Source organism: Notolepis coatsorum (assembly GCF_963971535.1).
Source record: "Notolepis coatsorum genome assembly, chromosome: 10".
NCBI classification, from domain to species: domain Eukaryota; kingdom Metazoa; phylum Chordata; class Actinopteri; order Aulopiformes; family Paralepididae; genus Notolepis; species Notolepis coatsorum.
The window spans coordinates 56,809,546-56,834,265 of record NC_140174.1 but is presented as its reverse complement, the minus strand read 5'-3'; the positions used below and the strand labels follow the sequence as shown (position 1 = coordinate 56,834,265).

General features: G+C 41.6%; 1 protein-coding gene across 1 annotated transcript in view; it reads right to left on the bottom strand.

Annotated features, from left to right (window-relative positions):
* The window catches only part of srcap (Snf2-related CREBBP activator protein), a 114,272-nt gene that overhangs the window by 78,645 nt on the left and 10,907 nt on the right, over window positions 1-24,720 (bottom strand). Inside the window, exons 4-9 of the mRNA XM_084323048.1 lie at window positions 22,444-22,629; window positions 13,442-13,582; window positions 12,610-12,802; window positions 9,729-9,898; window positions 6,007-6,097; window positions 4,164-4,253 (exon numbers count right to left, since the gene is read on the bottom strand). Of these exons, the coding sequence (XP_084179174.1) occupies window positions 4,164-4,253; window positions 6,007-6,097; window positions 9,729-9,898; window positions 12,610-12,802; window positions 13,442-13,582; window positions 22,444-22,629 (871 nt within the window). The remainder of the gene's footprint in view (window positions 1-4,163; window positions 4,254-6,006; window positions 6,098-9,728; window positions 9,899-12,609; window positions 12,803-13,441; window positions 13,583-22,443; window positions 22,630-24,720) is intronic.

Here is a 24,720-nt window from a genome sequence, read left to right as displayed (position 1 = left end):
AAACACTTTGCGGTGCTTCAGCGTCCTGTTTGTCCCTGGCCTTAGGTGTTTAGTGCCTTGCACATGGACACATCCAACACGCTGCCAGACTCGAACCAGGAACCTTCACATCACCAGATGACCGCTCTACCTCCTGAGCCACTGCTGTAACTTGCACTAAACCTTTAAGTGTCATCTAATACAGAGGAACAATCCCATCCAGTCATTTTACAGAGCAGGATGTAGACTTAGGGCGTGTTCACACCTGAAAGTCCGCGGATAGTCCGGACTTTCTGGTAGACCAAATGTGAAAATTATACATTGTTTGATTTTGGTCTGCGTTCACACTACCCTTTTTGGTGCGGATCTAATTTGTAAACAAAGGACATACAGTCGCCAAGTCGTTCATCTATTGGACTATAGCACTCACAAACGTAAACAGTTGCCGACAGCGCAATGAGAGAGATACTATTACGAGCACGGCGCAAGTCGACTAGACGAGAGAGAGAGAGAGAGAGAGAGAGAGAGAGAGAGAGAGAGAGAGAGAGAGAGAGAGACTGTCCGCACGCGGCGCAAGTCTAGATCAGTAGAGAGAGAGGAAGAGAGAGAGAGGAAGAGAGACTGTCCGCGCGCCTGTCATTCATTTGAGTTGGGTCGCGTGCAAGCTGTCACTAGGCGTCTGTCACTCATTTGCTCTAGATTAGGTACTATATAAAGTACAATCGCGTTCACACCAACAGCAAACGCACCATGGTCCACTTTGAAACTAACCATGGACCATGGTTCGGTTGTTTGGTCCTCAAAATAGTTCGGTTTGTGCTCACACCTGTACAAACGAAACGGACTATTGATCTAAAGGGACCATGGTCCACTTAAAGTGGACCAAACAGGGTAGGTGTGAACGCGCCCTTAGAACATTCCAAACTTAGTGAGATATAAATAATCAATTGTCTCTATTAACACGTTGAGTGCCGCGCTGTTTTCGGGCCCCATCTATTCACTGCCACGTTTTTTTTTTTATTAATCTTTTTTCCCCCTCTATTTTCCTCCGATCTTCTCCCATCCCAATGTTAGTCGTTATGCCAATTCCCAATCCCCTTCCTGGTCGCTGCGCACTTACCCCCCACAGTCGGTCTGGGAGAGTGGAGGCTATCACGTGCTTCCTCCGACACACGTCCAGCCAATCAACTGCTTCTTTTCACCTGGCAGCGCGGATTCTCATTGAGAGGGCGTAGCGTGTGGAAGGATCACACTATCCCACTCAAGTCCTATCCTCGCTTAGCAGGCGCCCGACCAAACTGTAGGAGTCGCTGTTTACAACGACCCGGACCCACCCCGCCAGCTTCTCCCACCCTCTAATACTGCCAATTGTATTAGTGTGAACGGCCAGCCAAGCTGGTGACAACCCCGGAGCTGTGAGCTGGATTCGAACAGGCGAATCTAGCCGCTCCGGGGTTTGGTGACGAACGCAATCTCCGTTACGCCACCTGACCGCCCCACTGCCACGTTTTAAAAGATAGGAGTCCGTCACCTTGTTTGTAGAGCTATAACTATATTCTATATTAGGCATAAAAGAAAAAATTGTTTGGTTCCTGTTGGTTGTCAGTTAAGGCCATGGGTAGGTAGGGAATTTATTTTATTGTATTTTTTCCCACAGCGACTATGGATAGGGAATTTCTTTAATTAAAATGTTCACGACAACATGGATGCATGTACTCTGCCAGCATGTTTCATATCCATAATACTAAAGGTTTGACTAAGATTTTTATGAAACTTTATTGTAAAAAAAAAAAAAATGTTTTTTTTTTTATTTTTTTTTACCCATAAAATTATTTGGGTCGCACCTAAATCGGCAGGGTCGGTCGGCAACCGGAACCAAACCATTTTTTCTTTTAGGCCTTATAGCTATGGATACAATACTATGGTCATTTGACAGTGACTTTCTTCCGGTCAAGATGCAAAAAAGAGATAATTTTCCGATGCATTAATTTGCGCGTTATACCGCGGTGAATATAAGTATGTTTTTAGATCGGTCTGGGGTGGGGTCATTCCTGAAGTGCTGAGGAATAGCCTTATAAGTGTATTATACTATAAGCGTTTTTTCTATGCTTTGATCGCCACCAACGGCATACGTTGTGGACTAACGTTACACACACACATTCGGATCGAGGTGAAGACATGCTTGGATCAACACAAGATTGATATCATATAGCCCTTACCTTGACTAGGATGTACCCCAAAAAGAAGATTACAATTATCTGATCGCGATTCCAAGTATTGATGTCCATCGTGTCACCAACATAATCCACTACACATCATGCATCGGGAGCATTTGATTCTTCTCAATCCGACCGTTATAACCGCTCAGCCTGAGCAAAAAAAAATGTATGACCCGGAAACATTAGATCGACGCACAAGCCAAGATACAAGGTTTCAAAGGGTGCTCGATACCGCCATCTAGCTGGATGCGGCCGGTGTTGCACTTTGGCGACCTCAAGACTCATTCCCTATGGCAACAACAGGCTCCCTGGATGGATAATGAATAAAAATATCGGGAAAAAAAGGAAAAATGTCCCAGAAACGTAAAAAGTCGTTTTTGGCACTCAAAGTGTTAACACTTTCAGCACCAGCCGTTTTATCCATCCTTGTAGTCAATGGGCCACGCTTTAAAAGATAGGGATTTTCACTGTGCGTCACAATGTTTGCAGGGCTATATCTATATTCTTTTTTTTTAACTTTATTTTTTAGCGTTTATCGCTTTTCTGGTCAAGCATGACCGACAGAAACAGGTTGAAATGGGATGTAGAGCAGGGGAAGACATTCTGAGAAATGACGGCGGGTCCGGGAATCGAACTCGTGTCCCCCAGATCCGTGACGAGCACGGTTTTCCCCGACGCAGAAATAGCGCAGAGATATGCGGTGAGCTACGGGAGCTCCCTGCTATATCTATATTCTACATTATAGCTATGGAGACAATACTATGGCTCATTTGACAGAAACTATCAACATGTAAAAAAAGAGTAAATTTTTTCATGTATACGTTCGCGTATATATGTGAATTTTGCTAAAGTCGTTCGCGTTTCTCGCCTGGACACGCTACCGTTTCCAAATCAAAGGTATATAATAGGTATTATGTTTCATCATGAATGCATCAAAGGGGGGGGGGGGGTCGGTTTTCGATGCTCCGATCGCCAGCAACGGCATTAGTTTTGAATACTACATACGCTGATCGGCTGGATCGATGTGAAATCAGGTGGAATTGACGTCAGATAGTCCTTAGCCTTGATCGTGGTTATTCCAAGAAGAATATTCCAATTGTCTGATCGTGATTTCCAGTATTGATGTCCATCGGGTCCCTGACATGAAGTGGCACAAGATATGCCTCAAGTGTGCTGAACGCGTTTCAAAGTGCTCGGATGAACCGCTAGACTTGGCTTGGTCTAAATTCTCCGCCCTGACGACATTAGATGTGACACACAGTCTGGAACAGGGTTTCAAAGGGTAGGCGATACTGCCACCTAACAGGATCTGGCCGGTATTGCACTCTCTGGGTCTCAGTATGGCTTCCAACGGTAACATAGAGGTCCGTGAGACTGTATAGAATAGAAAAATCGAATAAAAGAAAAAGTGATGAAAACTATCGAAAACCCGACTATACTCTGGTTTTGGCGGTCAACCGCTGGCGAGATAACCCGACAATAGTCGTGGTTGGCCGTGAAAGTGTTAAGAGACATTCAATGCGTCAAAACTGCAGAAAGTGTCTGCTTTGATTTCTGACTCGTTGCACATGACTCCATTTACTAAAACAGTTAATCTGGTTTTAGTACTAGGGAACAGTGATGCCAAGTATTTATAAAATATTTAATATGACATTTTTTTTGGCTTGACAATCACATTTTGCTGCAATAGAAATTGCAAAAAACGAAACAAAAAAGAGTGAGGTGAACCGACACCATCACATTATCTTATCACATTATCTTATTAGATAAAACAGATGATGCAGATTTATTGCAAATGTTGATAAAGCTTTCCGTTGGGGACATAATTTGCAGTTGAAAAAAGGTAATAAATCGCAATATATGGCGATATTACAATACAGTGACTCTAGTATTGTGATTGCATTGTGGGACCTCCGGTGGTTCCCAGTCCTAGTCGGTACAACAGCCCTGGAGCAGATGTTCTACCTTCTTTGGCCAAGTCATCCAGCTCCTCAGCATGATTCACGCTCCCCTCCACCTTCTCCTGCGCTGCGATGGTGTCCTCCTCGTCCTCAGCTGAACACAGGAGAGAGAGAGAAGCTCATTAGTCAATCATTCACAGTACACTCTGAATGGAAGCAGATACGGACCACTGGCACTAGCTTAAAACTCCGGGAGGGGTGTTTTTGGTCAACAGCTAGGCTAGCTGGTCCATATCCCAGGGTTCCCACAGACATTGCAAAATAAAATTCAAGGACTTTTAAGTACTTTTCCAAGCACTATTTTTCATTTTCAAGGATGTCACTCGAAGGATACAATTCCCTTTTAAATGCAGTTTTTTTAAGCATCTTCTTGGTCTGCTTGCCAGCTAGAGCAAGCTAGAGCATCACACGCAAAGAAATGAGGAAAAGCAGTTGGAGCGAGCGAGACAGCGACTCGTCAGATTTGATTCAAACAGAACAAAAATAAACGATTTCTTGATTCAGAAATATTTGATCATGGATGAACAAAACATTCAATGTGAATGGTTGATTTGAATTTCAAGAACTTTTTAAGCACCTTGTTAAAAAATGGGCTGTTTAAGGAATTCCAGGCCTGACTTTTATTTTTTATTCTTTTTTAGCACGTCAAGGACCTTGTGCGAACCCTGATATCCACTTCCATTAATTTGTGCTAAACTAGGCTAACTTGCAGCTGGATAGCTTTCTGCTGAAAGCATAGAGGAAATTGCTATCCATCTTCTTGTCTGACTCTGGAGAACACAATAAGCGCATAATGTAATGTGAAGGCATGTTCCTTTAAGTATATTGTATGCCATTTATATTGTATGAAGAGAAGTGCTTGTTTTCATATAGTATAAACTGTTGTATAGGGGAAGGCCCCCAACAAGCCTGTGGAGGATCTCTCTGGACTTTTCCTGCATATGTTTTACCAATTATTTTTCTGATTTTAATTTATAAATGAGCAAAAACAATACATCTAAATCAAAACGTATGAAGCAAGTAGGGCTGCCGCGGTATTGATTTTTTCCTTACCGCACAAATTTGCGAAGCTATTTATTTTTATTTTTTTAGTAGTCTATTCTGTATAGCATATAGCCTGCTGTCTGCCTCTAGTCTAAATGTCTATCTTTAGAGGATGACTTTGCAGCATGAATATTGTTTGGGATTCGGCAAGCACGCATTCGTTATTGAAAGTGAAACACAGACAACATAGGCTACTGAACAGTGAACACTGTTTATTGACGCTTGCAGTGAGGTACAACGTGAGGCTCACTCGAGGTAGACGGGTCTGTTGAGGAGCTGAGGCGTGCGCCTCTCTCCCCTTCCTGTCGACCAAGAGTGAATACCTGTAGTACCCAGGGCTCTGTCCCGACCGGTGTCCGGATCCCCCCCGAAAGGATGGGTGAGCCGCGGCCGGGGAAGACCGGGCGAGCCCGACTTAACGAGAACCATAAAACCTGAGCGCGCTGTGGCTCCAGCCCCTCGCGCGCCGCAGCGGTTCCCAACTCCTCTCCCTCACGGGGAGAGGCGGGGGGGATTCGAAGTCTCCCCTCTGGTCGTGTGCCGTTCACTCTGTGTCGCGGACAGAGGTGGTAGCGCCCGGCGGTTCCCCCCCCCCCGACCCTTTCTTCTTCTTATTATTATTATTATTATAAAAAACAGCGGTGATGCGGTATTCAGCTTAATTCTGCAGTGGGCGTGATGTAACAGGGATACCGCGGTAACCGCGGAAGCTCTAGAAGCAAGGTCTACTTCAAGTTAACTCCTACTGCATGATTACTCCCAGAGAAATGCAAACTAGAACATCTTTTCGAGGCCAAGCTTACCATCTTCTTCGTTGGCAGAGAACTCCCGATCTTCCTCCTCCACCAAAGTGGATGATGCATCATCAGAACATTCTGCCCCTGAGCCTGAGTCCTGAGGAACAACAACCAAAAGTCATTCAACTGAACCTCAACATGTCTACCCAGATCACAATGGTATTGCTGTGGGTTTTTTGTACACACTAGATTCACCACAGAAATACTGTAGTGATTCATCATAGTATTTCTGGAGTAGAATATTATAGAATGTGTGGAGAATTACTATAGTATTCCTGCGGTGTTACCATGGAAAAGCTATGTTTCTACAGTGATTTATTTGCTTTATTATTTCTATATTAACTGGTGTGTGCAAAAACAACAACAGGAATACCATAACTCTTCAATTAATAGCTCAGGCTTTTATTTGCTTCAATCATTGAACACAAACAGTCTATAATTGGGACAGATGTCTATAAGAGGCCGGCTTTTAATTCCTTTAGCACAAATCTGTAGCGCAGCAAAGATGGGGAAATACTATCAAATTGTGTATAATCACAAACCTGCATGAGTATATTAAGAGTGAAGCTATCAAATTACATATCGATTATGAATCGTTCATTTGAGACAGAGCAGCACCAACCTCATGCAGGAAAAAGAGAAAGAGTCGGGAGGAATAGATGCTCTCAGAAGGTTTGAGTAGAATGAATGACAGTTGTGCTGCGTTTGTAGTTATTATGTTGTAGTTTGTAGCATTATGCACCAGCGAGCATTGTGTTGCGATGACAAAGAGCAATGTTAAATCAGATGATCACTGTGCACTGCACGGTAGATGGATTTGTTTTGTATTGTGTGCCTGTTGAGAGACAGATAGAGGGATAGATAGAGCTACTCTAAGTGGCCAGTTGTGCGTCACTACATCAGCTGGTGAGGGAGAGAGAACGGTATTGCTGCTGCGTTTCCCCGAATTATGACTTATGATTGTAAATTATGATGAAAAACTAAAACTACACCTGTGGTAACCACGAAAACAATTCATTTAGACCAAGCGTCTTATCGAGCCTGGCGTTTATTTGTCAAAATGTGTAGATATACCCGCATTAGCCAGCCAGTAAAATGGACTCCGTGTTTAATGTTTCATGGTACTGTAGTTTTGGGTGAACATCAACTCTGCCTATAGAACATCAAACTGAATTGAACGTCAACATGGTCTCTCCACCATATCAAGGGTTAGGAGGTTGTTCAGGGAACATAATGGCTTTAAAAGATGGCTGCTAAGTAGTATGTAGCAACTTCACTGTTTTATATCAGATGATATTAATTGTTTATTCGTGACCTGTTCTGTCTAAATGTTTAATGTTGAGCGATTTGTAGGGCTGTACCGAATGTCATTTTTTTTAACATTCGCAGCTTCGATTGAAGTATTCGAACGAAGTTTCGAATGTCTATTAAAAAAAAAGAGTACTTACAAAAAATTAAAATAGTTTTTTTTTAACTACGGTAAATCCTCAATTTGAATAAAGTGATTAATCTGATTAAATTAGTATTTTTCTTTTATTAAATCAACTTTCTTTAATGAATATAACTCATCAGTTTCGTCAACATAAATAATCCAATAACACGGTTGGTATGAAAGTGATGGTGACGTCTTATAGTATAATATTATAATATTAGTGTAGCCTAATCTTTAACTGCAACTGTGAAGAAAACCCCCATTGGTACTTTAAACAGATTGAATAAAAAATTTAAAAGAATTTAAAAAAAATATTATAAAAAATAAAAAATTTGCATGTTGATTTAGAATTCGAAGTCAACATTATGATCGAAGCTTCGAAGCATTCGGTACAGCCCTAGCGATTTGCAGTGTAAAATGTCCCTCGGGATAATAAAAGTATTTCTATTCTATATGTAATGACCAGTGATGCCAGTAACGCGTTACTAAGTAACGCGTTATTGTAATCTGATTACTTTTCCCCGAAAATAGTAATCTAACGCGTTAATCTTTAAAAGCCAGTAATCTGATTGCAGTTACTTGTCCAAGTGGCTGTGCGTTACTATTTCGTTACTATCTCATCATAAATTCATAATGCAGGCGGAATGCAGTCTTTTATTTCGTTTTCGACAGTCAAAAATACATTTTGAGCTGTTTTTCTTATTTGGGAGTGACGTGGTGTGGCAGTGAAAGGGTTAAATACAAGAATGTGTCCCGCGGCGTGACTGGACCCTCTGTCTGTGAGTGACTCTGCTTTGGTCCAATCACATTCCCCATCCACAGTCTGCGAATCAGAGGCAGAGTAGGGCGGGTCTTCACAGCACGTCATGTGACATATGCGCCAATCGTGTGACAGCAGGGCTCCGTCGTCGGAGAATTCCACCCCAAAACACTTGGCAAAATTAAAAGTGAAACCGCAAGATGACTTTTGCGGTTTCTGTTCAGAATTCCACCCCAAAACGCTCGTCTAAACGTAGCCTCAGTCACTACTACATGTTAAAGAGAGACTGATTGTATGTTTATAGAGAGACATTTATAAAAACAATTTAATAGTTACAGTTGATATAATTGAATAGTTCAGCCTGCATTTGTTAGATGTGATACACTGGTTTTGTAAAACCACTGGCTGGCTGCTCTAATGCTGTGAGCATCATAGACTGTTGCTTTACCATACTTGATGGTACAGAAGCTGAAGCACTAGTTTAACAATTTACGTTATGTGCAGAGAAACAAGTTAAAAACAATTTATGCACTTTCAATAAAGCGGTTAAAAAAAAACTGTTGGGGGAACGACGACGACTTCGTAACCTAGTTACTTTCAAAGTAACTAAGTTACTCTGATAATCAAGTAATCAGTAAAGTAACTTAGATTACTTTTTAAAGGAGTAATCAGTAATCAGTAATCAGATTACTTTTACAAGTAATCTGTGGCATCACTGGTAATGACTGCCGTGTTCACGTTTCCGCAGAGAGGTTATTTCTCCGGCCCCTCCCTCCTCTTTCAGATGGGATTGGGACCGATGCAAGCCTGCATCCAGCATCACACGACATGCCCTCTCTTGGAATCCACAAGTGCAAAGGAAAAGAGGCAGACCAAGAAAACACCTGGTCGGCCGCGACCTGGAGGCAGAGCTGGCCAGACACAGGTCTCTGTTGGTGGCCTACGCCAAAAGCGGGGCTAGTGAGTACGGTAAGTAAATGACTGCGGTGCACCGTTCTCTTTAAAACCAGACACATGACATGTCTTTTATGGGGAATTACTGCACAATTAAAAGGATTCACATACAGTATTGTCACGGTACAGGATCGTTTAATGACACATAGGATAGTTTAATTAGAGTATTTATGAAAATGAACAACTCGCCCTAAAGCTAGAAACCAGAGAGCAAGGATTCTCATCTCTGATGTCATATGAATGTACAGCCTGGGGCGGCTCCAACGTCTATGAAATGAAAACAAAACAATGAGTGAAACAACGAATAACTACAGTATTACTATCGGTTCCAAATGTAACCCATATCTCCCCCATAAAGTCCTGGGGATTATCCTGGATACTCTCCAAGATAATCCATTTCCAACTCATTCTCTATGGAACTAAAACACTGGTGTCGCATCACAGATTTAGGGGGCAGGACAAACTCTTCTCTCACATGTGATAAATGTTAGCGAATACAAGCCAAGGTAAGGCACAGGGTTAATAAACAACCTTCCAGGTGATAATTATGACGGCCACTGCAGCGGTCCACTGGTACGGTACCTGTGAGCGCTTGAGGGTGTTGAGCAGCTGGTCCAGGGGCAGAGTGCCCTCCTGCTTCAGTAGCTCTATCTCCCTCCTCTGTGTCTCTGCGTCGTTCCCCTCCTGCTGCTCCTCCACGTCGATGGTCTCCTCGTCGTCCTCCTCCTCGCAGGGAGGCTCAAAGTCTCGGTCTATGCGGGGGAAAGAAAGACAGAAAGGAATGTTAAAAGCTGTGGAAAGCCTTCTCACTCGGGATACCAGACATGCGACTGCTACCCACGTAAACAACAGCACTCTGGATTGATGAGTTTAATTTGCGCCACAAGCAGCAGTCTTATTTTTGAGCCAATCACAATTTAATTATATCCCTATCGGCGTGGCTGGGGGCATTTTGGCTAAAAGCACATCTGCACATCTGTAGTCAAATAACTCATGTCCGACTTCTATGACACAGCCGAGCCTTAAGAGGTCAATGAAACTGAGCGCACTTCAGCACCGTCGCGATGTTGCCAGAAAATAAACCGAGCGCACAACCGTGCTCCTCCTGGCACACAACAGTGAACTGCTGCCAACGAGCAGCTCCTTGTGGCCGAGTAAAGCCCTCGACACCAAAGTAATTATTTACCTCCACGGCCATCTGAACTAAAAGCTATTGGTAACGTGGGCAACGGGCTAACCAGACAGGCTTGGGCTAGTCTGACACCCAGCGGTCGCTAAACAGGTCCGTGTTCCCTGAAATCAATGGGTTAGGGCCGAGAAACGATATAGAAGGAAATGTAAAACCGTTTCATTCTAATCAAATCTTCTTAAAGGTCCCGTATTGCTATTCCTTTCACTATTTGGGCAATTTTACACAATTCCTGTGAGTCTATGGAACACATCTGTAAGGTTTTTTTCAAAAAAATTCATTGTTTTGTATTTCTAATCAAGTACTCTAAAGCAGCATTTTTCCACTTCAAGAATTCAAGCCGTTTTGGGCTGGGCTCCGCCCATACTTGCAAAGCGCTTTGAGTGACAGTCACCCACACAGCGTGATACATACGAGAGAGAGAACGAGCGAGCGAGAGAGAAAGAGAGATCGCTCCATGAGTGCGCGTGTGTGCATGTGTGAGCGGCTCGACTCGTGGTTGTTTGTAAAATGCAGGTTGGAGAGATAGAGAGAGGGAGAGTCTGGGACGTGAGCGTGCATGTGCGTGTGCACTGTGTGAACGGCTGAGATTGTGTGTAGGGATGTCCGATATTATCGGCAGTAAAATGTGATATCGGAAAATATCGGTATCGGTTTAAAAAAAAAAATAACAATAACAATATTTGTTATATATATATATCCAGTGAAATTATTAGTTACCTGAAATTATTCAGTTTTTTGGGGGGGGAAACCCTGCATATATCGGTATCGGTTGATATCGGTATCGGAAATTAAGAGTTGGACAATATCGGAATATCGGTATCGGTAAAAAAGCCAATATCGAGCATCCCTAATTGTGTGTAAAATGCAGGTTGGAGAGATAGAGAGAGGGAGAGTCGGGGACGTGAGCGCGCGTGTGTGTGCACTGTGTGAGCGGCTGCGATTGTGTGTAAAATGCAGGTTGGAGATAGAGAGAGGGAGAGTCGGGGACAGGGAAACCGCTTCCGCATTATTCCCACTGCTCCGTTGTTGAGCGAATTGTTGATTGTGGGCGGTGACTACAACCAGGGGCTGAGATATGCAGATCAGTGGCTTATTCACATCAGCAAAACAGTCAAATCAGAATGGCTTAGTTCAGTGGGGGAGGATCTCGTGATATCTGAACTAGAGCAATCCGCCAAAATGAGAATCTGAGACACAGACATTGTTGATACAACCACGCATTGCTAGAAAACAATGCTAAACACTGGAAAAGGCTATTTATAAGACAGCACCTTCAAAATCCAAAAGGTAATCTGTGCCTTTTTTCAATGGATGTGTGAAGATTTTCACTCCATGTTATTTCCACTGTGCCTCCTGTCCTGCAGTGCAGAGGTCTATAGTTTCTGAACTACAGTGGAAACTCAATTGACCAAATAACATATTTTGATAACAATGGCAGGTAGTGATGCACCGATGTGAATATTATGGCCGATACCGATAACCGATATTAATATTGCTGTTCTGGCCGATACCGATATTTACCGATGTCGATATCTCTGTATAGAAAACAATTTTTTATGATAATCAAATAAAGAGCTATTTTCCAAAACGCTTTTTTTTTGTACTTTTGTAACTTATTTTCAGAAATGACTGATATTTTGAAACTATTTAAGGCCAAAACATGTAAAAAGAAGAAGAAAAAAAAGATATATATATATATATATATTTTTTTATTGGCCCCATCTTGATATCGGACCGATACCGATGTGTAAAAAAACGGCCATATCGGCCGATATATCGTGCATCACTAATGGCAGGTGCTGGACACCTGAAACTGAGCGTCATGGAGCCTAATTGAATCAATATCAAATCTAAATAAAATCAGGACCTTGTGAATTGCAATCAAAACAGGTAATCAGTGCAGATACCCAGCCCTAATATAGATTAAATCATTGTTCCACAGACTAACAACTGACCAAAGATAAAACTAAGATGCATGTTAGAGATCGAGCCCGGAACAGAGATAAAACTCTCTGGGAACAATGGTACCAAAGTCTCAATGAGCTTGTGGATGGAAGACACTGCGACCTTGATGATAACTAACTATAGTCCTTGGGTTTGTGCAAGGCTTTCAGCTCAATGGAAGTTACTGGAGACAGTGTAGCCATGACAACATCCCTAGCTGAGCCACAGATTCAGGACCGGACAATCCAACAAGGAGACTGTGAGTCATTTTATAAATCCATACAGTGAGTTTATAAAAAAATAAAAAAAATAAAAGAAGGTTCTCACCATCGTCGTCCATGGTGGATGGGAGAGATGTTTTGGGTGGCGAGGGTGCGGTTTCAGACGGCCCAGTGGGTGCGAGGGACTGGCTGAGGAGGTCAGAGTACTTTTCCGTCTGGCCCACGATGAAGTCCAGCTGGAGGTTCAGAGCCTTTTTCCTCTTCTCCTCCAGGCGGGACTGCTGTTTGTACTGCACCACCTTTAAGGATGGAGGGGAAAAGCCCAAGGTTCAATAACAGAGTTTTATATCTATATAGCTTACATAATGAGCCTAAATGTGAGAGAATAGTCACATTTAATAGTTTCCTGTTTTAAGAAAACATTTCAACAGCTTAATTTTTAATGCAGATGAAGAATGAATTTCATAATAGAATTGTATTATTATAGTAATTTTGTATCCACCGTTATGGATTATCCATCTAACTTCCTCTCACTTGGACATAAGTATGTAATACATTTTCTTGACAGTAATATCTTGGAGGGGATCAACAACAGTCCCAGATCCAGTAAACCAAGCCAAGTAAACAGTCTGAACAGGTTTCTAGTGAGATTTTGCAAACCATGTGTGAAAAAAGTATTTTTCCTCCATTTCACTCCTTTTGCCTGCTATTTATACAAATTCACAAAAAATATCCATTGTTTTCTCTCCCTGGAGAAAGTACAGAATCTGTGAGTTGCGTCACTCTGCAACTTGATGGTAAACGCCAAAATAATTGTCCAATACAATTCGATTTTTCAACCCCCCCCCCCAACCAAAGGTATGTTGCATTTGGAAGCGTGTCAAATCACGGAAGCGCGTTTCGTCGTGAACGCAGTTTCCAGATTGAATAAACGGTACCTTCTCAACACTGCTCCAGAAGGCCCGGACCTCCTTTGCGATGGAAGAGGCAACTCTCCTGATCTTGGCGTGTTCGTCTCTCTTCGCCTTCTCCTCCTTCTGCCTCAGATCCTCGTGGTGTCGCATGACCATTCGCACCACCTGAAACAAGCACAACAGATGTATCCCATCAAGTAAACCAACATCATCAGCTTAACCCTTTCACTACCACACTACAGAAGGTTAACCCTTTACTATCACAGTAGTGTGGCAGTGAAAGGGTCAACCCTTTGCCGTGCGGCAGTGAAAGGGTTAACCTTCTGTATTGTCGCAGTGAAAGGGTTAACCATTCGGTAGTGGCAGTGAAAGGGTTAATAATAACATAGAAACATAAGATAGATCAGCATTACTCAAAGGTTCTGGTTCAGGGGGCCATCAGCTACTAATTTGCCATATTCAGGTTACCGTACTTACATGAAAGCAGTGTTAAAGTCGAGACCACCTGAAGTGAGACTGAGCCAAGACCATAGAGCCACACTGAACTAGACCATAGAGCCACACTGAACTAGACCATAGAGCCACACTGAACTAGACCATAGAGCCACATTGAACTAGACCATAGAGCCACACTGAACTAGACCATAGACCCACACTGAACTAGACCATAGAGCCACACTGAACTAGACCATAGAGCAGGGGTGGGCAATTATTTTTCCCGGGGGGCCGAATGAGCAACTGAAAATATGAAAATAGGGCCGGGCCAAAATTCCAAACTCAATTATGCATAATATACATTTTATTTCTATATAAAAAGCAGTAAATGGCATTGTTTTGATCCCTGGTAAGAGTGTATGTTATTATTTGGCAATTAAAAGGTGAGGTTAGCTTTCAAAAATATCAATTTATTCAAATAGAATTTATTTCCAAAATGATAAACAAAGTGTGAAACATTAATAACAAAGGGCATGTATGAAAAAGTGCTATACAAATAAAGTTATTATTTTGAGTTTCATATACTATTGAAACAAGGATTTTCTTAGCTTTCTAAAGACATCACATCATCTTATAGCCAAAATAAACAAGACATGTCACTGAACTGTGTAAAGAAAAGTGTCCCAGTAAGGCTTTTTTACTTTACATGCCTATATTAAACATTTAATGTTTTCAGAACTGTGCAAAAAAAAGAAGAAAAAGATCAAGTGTCCCATTTCACTTGTTATATTTCCACATTTTAGTGTTCTTCAGCTCTTTTTTTTTTTCATTCAGTGTGATAAATCCAGTCTCTGTTGAGCTTTAACAAGTCCATCAAAGTCAGGTTGCATGTCTGAGGTGGAGATGCGAAGCACAGCTGCCAGATGTTCATCAGTGAGAGAGGATCTGTACCTGGACTTGGTAAACGTCATGACTGAGAATGTCTGTTCACATATAGGTGGATCCAAAGAGAACCAACATCTTCTGAGCATGTCTTCTCATGTTTGGAAAGTTCTCCTCCTTGAGAGCAGAGTAGAACTCTAGCAGTGATGCTGACTTAAAGTGCTCTTTCAGTAGTGAATCAGACTGCAGGTCAATGAGTTCAAGCTGAACATCAGTGGGTGCACTATCAACACTGCAGGTAAAGGGAGAGGAAACCAGCTGCATTTCATCCTCAACCTTTTTGAAATCTTGAAAACGCCTTGAAAATTCATCATGCAGTGCTCCCAACATGGATGAGTACCTGTGCCGGTGATCAGCTAATGGTTTGACTTCTTTCAGGGTTTTCATGTGTTTGAGATTGTTGCTGCCTAGTTGCCTTGAAATTTATTGCAACTTTGTCATGAAGGCTTTCACATGGCTATGCATTTCATGAGCAAAAATGCCCTTGCCCTGCAGTTGTGTGTTCAGTAGGGATGGGTACCGTTCACATTTGAACCGATACGGTACCGGTACCTGTGAATCGATACCGGTACCCAACGGTACCCTTTTTCTGTACTTTAGTCTCCAAAAATGTTATCTACCTACCTCAGTTGTGAAAAAAAAATCCAAACTTCAAATAACCACACTTTCGACCGTTTTCGGCTTGCCCCGACTGCTTTGTTGTTGAATCAAGTCAAATCATAGGTAAGCGTATATTGTGCGTGTGAACGTTGACATGAAAAAAAAAAAATCATGTAATCTTTCGCGGGCCGGTCAGAATCATCCCGCGGGCCGGATACGTACAATGCCCAGGTCTGCCATAGAGCCACACTGAACTAGACCTGCCACACTGAACTAGACCATAGAGCCACTGAACTAGACCATAGAGCGACACTGAACTAGACCATAGAGCTAGGGATGTCCCGATCGCCTTTTTTTGCTTCCGATCCGATCCCGATCATGTGATTTTAAATATCTATCGATCCGATAGTTTCCGATCCGATCTTTCACATTAGTAATCAATTTTGACGCATTTTTGTCAGAAACTGGCAGAGCGAGACAAGCCCATCTGTTGCCTATAATAGTCCGGGGCGCGAGAGCGGAGGCTTTTGTTATTACATTCACCCTGAGAAATGTGCTTCTGCTTCATATGAGAAATATTAAAAGTTTCAATATATGTTTGCACATTAGTATACATTCAGTGTTCGACTTACGTAATGGTCCATTCTGGTCTGAAACGCCGACGATAATCCTCAGTCACGTAACGTTATCCACCAGGTGAAAGTTAGTCTGAAAACTTCGCCTCCAGCCTGCTGCTTCATGAGTTTTTCCTCCACGCGGAATCTCCTCCTTGCAAACATTGCAACTGGCTTGACTTTCTATTTTAAAATGCTTAGTTCCAAACCTCTGACATTAAGTCTAGCTGCTCAAGTCAGTGGATATTAACACTTTGAGTGCCGGGACACGTCTTCTCACGTCTTTGCTGGCCATGCTAAAGTTGCCGGGGGACGCTGTACAGCGTCCTTATATCAATATTTCAAAAATCTGCGATCGGATTCATAATGTCCCTCCGCTGGCCTGAGATCCACCAGCAGGACCCACTGAGCTCTCTGGCGGTTCAGGAGCGCCATCTGGTGGCCGATCGGCGCCACCGCTTAACAGGAAGCGCAGTAGAGGTTTTGCTGGTCGGCCATATTGCTTCCGGGCACTCGGTACATGTCCCGTGACTCTGGCTCGTCCCGCTACATAGCGATCGATTGCCAATAACTCGATAAACAACATGATTTGGACGTATATACCATTATACAAGCTGGAGATGGACCGGGTAATAATATATCCCATAATGATAAAATTTCTACTCGACGATGATCGCCCAACGGCGCGCGGAGACTGGGGTGAGTTTCAGCGTGTAACGTTACCGTCTTCGATAATAACTGATATTATCAACATTTGACCCACATTAGATGATTGGTATAACGCTGCCCACGGAATTATAAACGCCCCCTCGCCCATCCGGTCAACATCAGATGACGTGTAGTAACTTCTAGAAGTACGTCTAGTTGGAATTTTTTATATCGCGCTGATTGCCATCAAACTGTATTTCATCATCAATATAATGCATTTGGGGCTATATATCACGTTCTAGAGAAAGCTGCAGAAAGAGATGAAAACATACTTATACATTAGACCATACTTTACTATGAATATGTGAATGAAAAAGTTTAACGTTGCTACACAATGAACAATACATATAGGACTTTGAATGGGCCCTAATAATGGCAATGTAGCAATAGAATTTAAAAAGTTATAGCCCTGCAAAGAAGGGGACTTTCTCCATAGACAAATAGCGCTGGCAATTTATGGTATATCATTAATTTAACCTTAGGCAACCAAAGTGTTAACCGTGTTTCGGGAGCGACGTGTTGTTGTTGTGATGTGGTCGCGTGTAGCGTGTAGCGTCTAAATTAAAGGGAATGTTTGTTGCAACGGTGAAAATTAAAGGGGAATGTGTTTGTTGTGGATAATTATTCTGCTCTGTGTGACAATAAATACATTAATGATGATATATTATATGTAATTTAAAACCAAAACGAAGGCCTCCGTATGAGTTTAAGACGTGGACATGGTCATGTTTGTTGAATAAAATTTTTCTTTTTTTGACTGCAGATTTTTATTATTATTTTTTCCCGATCCCCGATACTCTGAAAAGCACGTGATCGACGCCGATTCCGATCACGTGATCGGATCGGGACATCCCTACATAGAGCCACACTGAACTAGACCATAGACCCACACTGAACTAGACCATAGAGCCACACTGAACTAGACCATAGAGCCACTGAACTAGACCATAGAGCCACACTGAACTAGACCATAGAGCCACACTGAACTAGACCATAGACCCACACTGAACTAGACCATAGACCCACTGAACTAGACCATAGAGCCACACTGAACTAGACCAGACCCAACTAGACCAGTGGTTCTCAAACTGTGGTACGCGTACCACTGGTGGTACTTTAAAAATTGTAATTAAAAAAAATAAAAAATAAAAATATTATAATATTTCTTTTTGTAGTCAGGCCACTGAACTTAGAAACAGGCCAGGCCAGTGTTTATAGTTGCGGTGGCGCGATAGTTAGATAACCTAATCGGGGAACAACCAGGAGATCACTGTGACAGAGTAATGCAGTCTAAACAGTCATAAATATTTTATTCAACTTCAGCCCTGATCATAACCAGTTTTATTTTTAGATTTTTTTGTAATGACAGATAAAAAATGAAATACTCCCACTTTTCTGAAAAGAGTTGTTGTTAAATCTGACATTACAAAAAATCCATACAAATCTGTGTTGTTGCTAATCATTGACGCATGCCTAGCCTGTAATAATCCCCCCCAGAAAAATGTACTTTGCATTTGATATATTAAATCCATAAAAATCTGTGTTGTTGCTAATCATTGACGCATGCCTAGCCTGTAATAATCCCCCCCAGAAAAATGTACTTTGCATTTGATATATTGAAAATATTTTACTTTTTGTGTTTTTTTTAACAATAATTTGTGATGCCATCACACAAACTGGCATTTAAAGGGTAAAAATAAAAAAGATCCTGCACCAGAATGCAGGAAATTAAGTCTTTGTAACTAAATAATTCCTGGTGGGGGACTCCCACTTAGAAAGTGGCCTGACTGGGGCTATATTTCACACTATATTTCCCAGCCTGAATTATTTCCCCAGTCCGGCCCTGCTTATGTGAGTTGTCAATGGACAACAACATGCTGTGTGTGAGAGAGAGAGAGAATGAAGGACAATTGCTTGCTGTGAGTGAGTGAGTGAGTGAGTGAGTGAGTGAGTGTTGTCAAAAATATCGAAAAATCGATACATATCGATTCTGAATATTTAAAACGGTTTCAATACTCATTTCCCGAAATATCTATTCATAAAAAATATCGAAAAATCGATACATATCGATTCTGAATATTTAAAACAGTTTCAATACTCATTTCCCGAAATATCTATTCATAAAAAAAAATGTGTATAAGGAAGTTGCATTGTTCATTTCAATACCTGTAATAGTACAGTAGTCCACACACACACGTGCATTCAGTTAAATCGGAATATGACTGGAATACAAACAGTTCAGTTTGTCAGGTACATGCAACACAGATTACAGTGTTTACATCTGTCTGCTTGAGAAAATACCATGTTCTGCAATAAAAATGATTGAAGTGAGATGAACAGTTATTTTTAAATGTGTGATCTAAAGATAAACAAAGGGTTTTAAAAGTGTTATATTTATCTTCTCTTATAGTACCAGAGAGAAGCTGAGGAAAATCAACCAGCAACAAAAGCTAAATGTATTAAGAAAAAAAAAATTACATTTTAAGATTGAACCTTTTTCCCTGTGGTATCGAAAATGGTATCGAATATCGATACTTTTCAAGGTATCGTATCGAAGTTCGAAATTCCAGTATCGTGACAACACTAGAGTGAGTGAGTGAGTGAGTGAGTGAGTGAGTGAGTGAGTGAGTGAGTGAGTGAGTGAGTGAGTGAGATCTTAATTGTCTCACTTGCTATATGAGAATGTTAGTTATTATGTTCTCAATGCCCCTTGCATTGTATGAGTTGTGTGGAAGAGTTTGCTAGTTCTAGTGCTACCCCTTTGTACATTGTGGCTGTGTCTGACAAAAGTTAACAATAAATAATGGTATTAGGAATACATTTGCCTCCTGCGTGAACTGTGCATAGCTGAATAGACTGTATTTTAACGTCGGCCATATGGTGGTACTTGGAGAGCCAGCTACGTTCTCAGGTGGTACTTGGTGTAAAAAGTTTGAGAACCACTGAACTAGACCATAGACCCCCACTGAACTAGACCATAGACCCACACTGAACTAGACCATAGACCCAATGAACTAGACCATAGAGCCACACTGAACTAGACCATAGAGCCACACTGAACTAGACCATAGACCCACTGAACTAGACCATAGACCCACACTGAACTAGACCAAGTCAGGACCAAGGTCAGAACAATGAACGTCCAAATCGAGCAAATCAAATTATTGCAGATTTTTGTTGAAGTTGTTTGCATTATTTTGGCAGGGGGAAATTGGCAGAGATTAGGGATGCCCCGATCACGTTTTTTGCCACCGATACCGATCGTCTATGAGCCATATCGGCCGATACCGATCGTTTTTGGTTTTATAAAAAATAATTATATGTTTTTTTTATTTTTTATAAAATATATATATTATATAATTATACTTGTAGTTGTATTGTCTGCGAGACATCGCCACCACGCAACAAGTCAAAATGCTCGCTATCTGCAAACCGCTCCACTGTCTGTGTGTATACTCTGCTTTGGTCAAATCACATTCAGCGTGGGGCCTGAGAGTGCTGGGGCTGACTTTCTGCAGATGGATACTATTGAGTCAGAGCGATAGTTCAACAGGGTCTGAAACGTGTTATGAAGCATGATAGCTAATTAGCCAATGTTCAGCTGCAAAAACGAATAATGTCAATTATGTTATAAGACATTGATATCAGGAGCTATCTGTAGCTACTGCTAGCCGGCTAGATGACGTTAGACAATGCATCATGTATTAAAATAAAGTGAACTATTTAGCTCACTAATGTGAGCTACCTAGCTAACGGAGGTTTCATGCTGGTGCATCCCTATCATTCTTAAACTGAAATGCGCATTTGTTGATATCAGGAGCTATCAGTAGCTAGCCAGTTAGACAACGCCTCATCATGTATTAAACTAAAGTGAATAGTTGACTGTGTAGTTTTGTTTAAACAGTAACGCTAGCTCGGTAGCTAACGTTAGCTCACGAGCGATAGCTAGTTAGCCAACGCTAGCCAGCGCTTGCGAAAACGAATGCCAAACTGTCACGTTGATAGCAGGAGCCATCAGTAGCTAGATAACATTAGACAATGCCTCATGTATTAAACAAAAGTGAATAGATGACTGGGCCATTTTGTTTAATGCTTCAGTTATGTTGAAAGAGGAGTTCTGCGGTGCTCATGCACTCGACTCTTGTCGAAGGGTTTGTTTGTTGACATGAGATGGGTCTGGGAGGGGGAGAAGGAGGAGGAGGAGGGGCAAGACGTGCAGCAGCAGAGTGTGGCTGTGAGCGAGTGAGAACTCCGCAGAGAATTGGATCATGTTTTCCGTGTCATCGATCGGTTTTCACGATCGGTGAAATTAAAGCATTATCGGAATTCACCAGTCTCATATTTCTACTGAATATCGGCCGATACCGATCGCTGGCCGATCGATCGGGGCATCCCTAGCAGAGATATTGCCAGCTGTCAAACAAAAAAAAGTTGGTCACCATTATTGGGGGGAGAGTCGAGCCAAGACTGTGGTCTTGAGTCCAAGATCGCTTAAGTACTACAACACTACATAAGAACAAGCACCTGTGGTCAGAGAAAAGTCCAAATAGAACAAATAAACAATAGTGTGGGACCATTTTGGATATTCAAAAAGATTACCAGGAGGTAGAGCTGTCCCCAAAGCCTGTTTTTGGGCTTCGAACTTCGCCAGGGTTTTTCAAATGGACATTCAAACCTTCGTTCTTAATCATGCAAACAATTTGCTCCTAAATAATTTTTCTGGTTCAGTACTGTCGAGTCTTGACTTTAGGCACATAACGCACATTAACGCATAACGTAGCGCATAATTCTGCGGTTAGTTACTGGTCACGGGAGGCTTGAATGAATGAATGAATGATTTTATTTCCGTCTTCTTTTACAAAGCATAGTAGTAGAACATTTAAAAAAAGAGAAAAAAAAATATCATTTGGATGGTAATCCATTTTGTGAGTACATTTGTTGAAACAACATCTTTGTTGGCCGACGGCTCCTGCTATCTTAACATTAGCAAGCTAAAGGGCTGCGCTCTGCATAGCTTAATTAACGTGCATAGCATACCTGTGTAACGTTAAGTAACTTGTGTTCCGCTGGGAAGTTCAACATCACTGCACACACTTGGTTTAATCCAAACATCCATTCGGAAACGTTGTATTATGAAAAATAAGACTGGTGAGTGTGAGTCACTCAACTCTCTTTTTGCATGATTGATTCATTTCCTGATAATGTATGACGGGGACCCCTCCTCATCCCGACTAGACTGTTGTTGACTTTCAAATGATTGTAAACACAACATAGTACTGTGATATTCTGATATATATCACATTCACATTTTAAAATTTAAAACGGAAATTGAAAAATAAAAAGAAATTTTAAAGAGGTTCAAAAACCCATTAATTAAGATTCGAGCGCCAACGTAACGAACGAAGGTCCGAACGTTCGGGCTCAGCCCTACCAGGAGGTTGTTGAAGACGGATATCCAATGCCAACGGGTCCAATGTGTTTATGCTTCGCATCCTCGCCATCCCTGTATGCCCAAGTCACGGCAAAATACCTAAACTAGCTGCTAACTAAGCTAGCCCCAAAACAGTTAAACTACCCGAGCAGCTCACAGCGGAACAGTCCTCACTTTAGGTGATCTCGACTAAGTACTGAACAGGCACCCAAAAACTACCGACACCACACCTGTGGTATCGCTACATTCTGTAACCTTAGAACAAGTCAAATCTGCTGTTAAGTGGTCTGTCTTACCTTCCTGGCCACACCTCTCTTCCACCTCCTCTCTTGGGCAAAGTCAGCGGAGAGCCACTGCATCTCCTCACACAGGTAGTCCCAGTGGACCTTGGGCCGCACCGGCTCCGTCAGACGGGTCAGACGCTTCGTGGACCAGTACCCCTCTCGCCTCAAAGACTGCGTACGATTCTCTATTTCAGCTTCCTGTGGGGAACCGATAAATAGAAAAATTCATGTAATCATGGTAATGAATACAGTATTATAAAAGGGAATTTCAAACAGACCTTGTAATTCAAGGTGCTTCATGCAATATAGGTATAAAAAAGACTAATGAGTTAACATCCAAAGGCATTGGAAATAAATAAATAATAAAAAGGAAAAGCAAAAGGAAATCAAAGTTGAGTAAGCGCTCTAAATCTTCACACGCCGGCCAATAAATATTTGACATTTTGAGATAATCAGCATTGGCCGATTCCTGAGCTCACGAGGCTGATGAACAAAAGAACGTCTACAGACACATCTTGCTTTTCTCTCTCCCCTTGTGTGTGTCCCATCAGTTACATCTAGCCGAGTGGTGCTCAGCATCAGCATACTCAAGAATCTATAGTGTCTAGTGAACAGAAGGCCACGCCCCCTCAACATACCGAGAGTTAAGCATCTAGTGCAGGGGTGGCCAACCAGTCAGAGACTAAGAGCCACAAAAAAATTACTGTGGTACCACAAAGAGCCACACCATATACCAGCGTTTCTCAACCTTTTTTTTCAGTCACGGCACCCTTCATGTGTTTATAGGTCTCACCCTCTGGCCTCTGAAGTTGCTAATGTCTTTTTTATTTGGGCCTCACAGGGTTAAAAGTACCCTGTGAGACCCACGGTTGCAAAATCACAAAATCACTTTTTTATTTGGGCCTCACAGGGTTAAAAGTACCCTGTGAGACCCACGGTTGCAAAATCACAAAATCACTTTTAGCCATTTAAAAAAAATAATGTTTATTTAAAAAATGTACTATTTCTTTCACTATTTGGGCACTTTTACACAATTCCTGTGAGTCTATGGAACACCTAGGTTTTTTTCAAAAAAAAATGCATTGTTTTGTATTTCTAATCAAGTACTAAAACCCGCATTTTTCTACCTCAAGATCTTAAGCCGTTTTGAGGCTGGGCTCCAACCACTGTGTGGCCTGGTGCCAACTGCCACATCAACTGCCACATTATTATGCAGCTGAGAAATCTCTGACATCACAGATATGCACATTTTCAGATGACTCAGTTCAGTGAGGGTGAATATTGTGAGAGGAGAATTGGAAGAATTCGCCAATATGAGAATTAGAGACATATATCCTATTAATATAAGTCCACATAGCTAAGAAACAATGGTAAACACTGAAAAAAGCCATTTATAAGATAGTTCCCCTTTAAGCACATGTATAGTCAATTGGTCCTGTTGTTCAGCCTCACAATGCTATTTGATAGTAAATGTGTTTATATGTCCCACCCTCTGGCCTCTGAAGTTGCTCATTTCTTTTTAATTTGGGCCTCACAGGGTTAACCTCTTAAGCCCGAGATATACAGTAAAAGTGTATATTTTCAGCATTATGTTTGTTTACCAATTATTTTAACTGTTATTAGTGAAATATAAGATTATAGAAATCTCAGGGCATTGAGTCGGAAACCGGCGCATATTGACAGGAGGAAGTGGCACAGCCAAAAGTGAGTGTAGTCTTTTGAAGGAAGAGACTCAGGGCTTTCAAATTTCGAAAAACTACCCTACCCAGCTCACACCAGCCCCTGTCAATCATCTGACTTCTGGATTTACTTTTTAATTTCTCTTATTTTTTGGGATTATCTCCCACAAACCTGAACGTTATTGCCATAAAACAGAACGCAGTTAGTTTCTCTACCTTTCTGTGAACGTCTTGCAAAAAACGGTGTTGCAATATGATGAAAAATGGTGGAGAAATTTACATTATAAAAAAGATGGCAGAATTCAGTACTGTATCTACAAAACCCTCTGTTTAATCATCTTCCCTTTATTCATTTGCTTAGATTTTTCAGGTCTGGTCAATTTTAGCATGGTGTTATTTACAGTCAAAGATAATTTTTTTTTTAAATAGAATTGATATTCTCCTTTGGTTCATTACAATTTACTCAAGCCTAGTAACAGATACACTATTTCTGACACTGATCCATATATGTCCCTAGATTCAGATACCAAGAACATGCAAATGGACCATTTAAAAAAAAATTGTAAATGTTTATTCTACGTCCTTATGGAATGAGTGACATAAAAAAAAA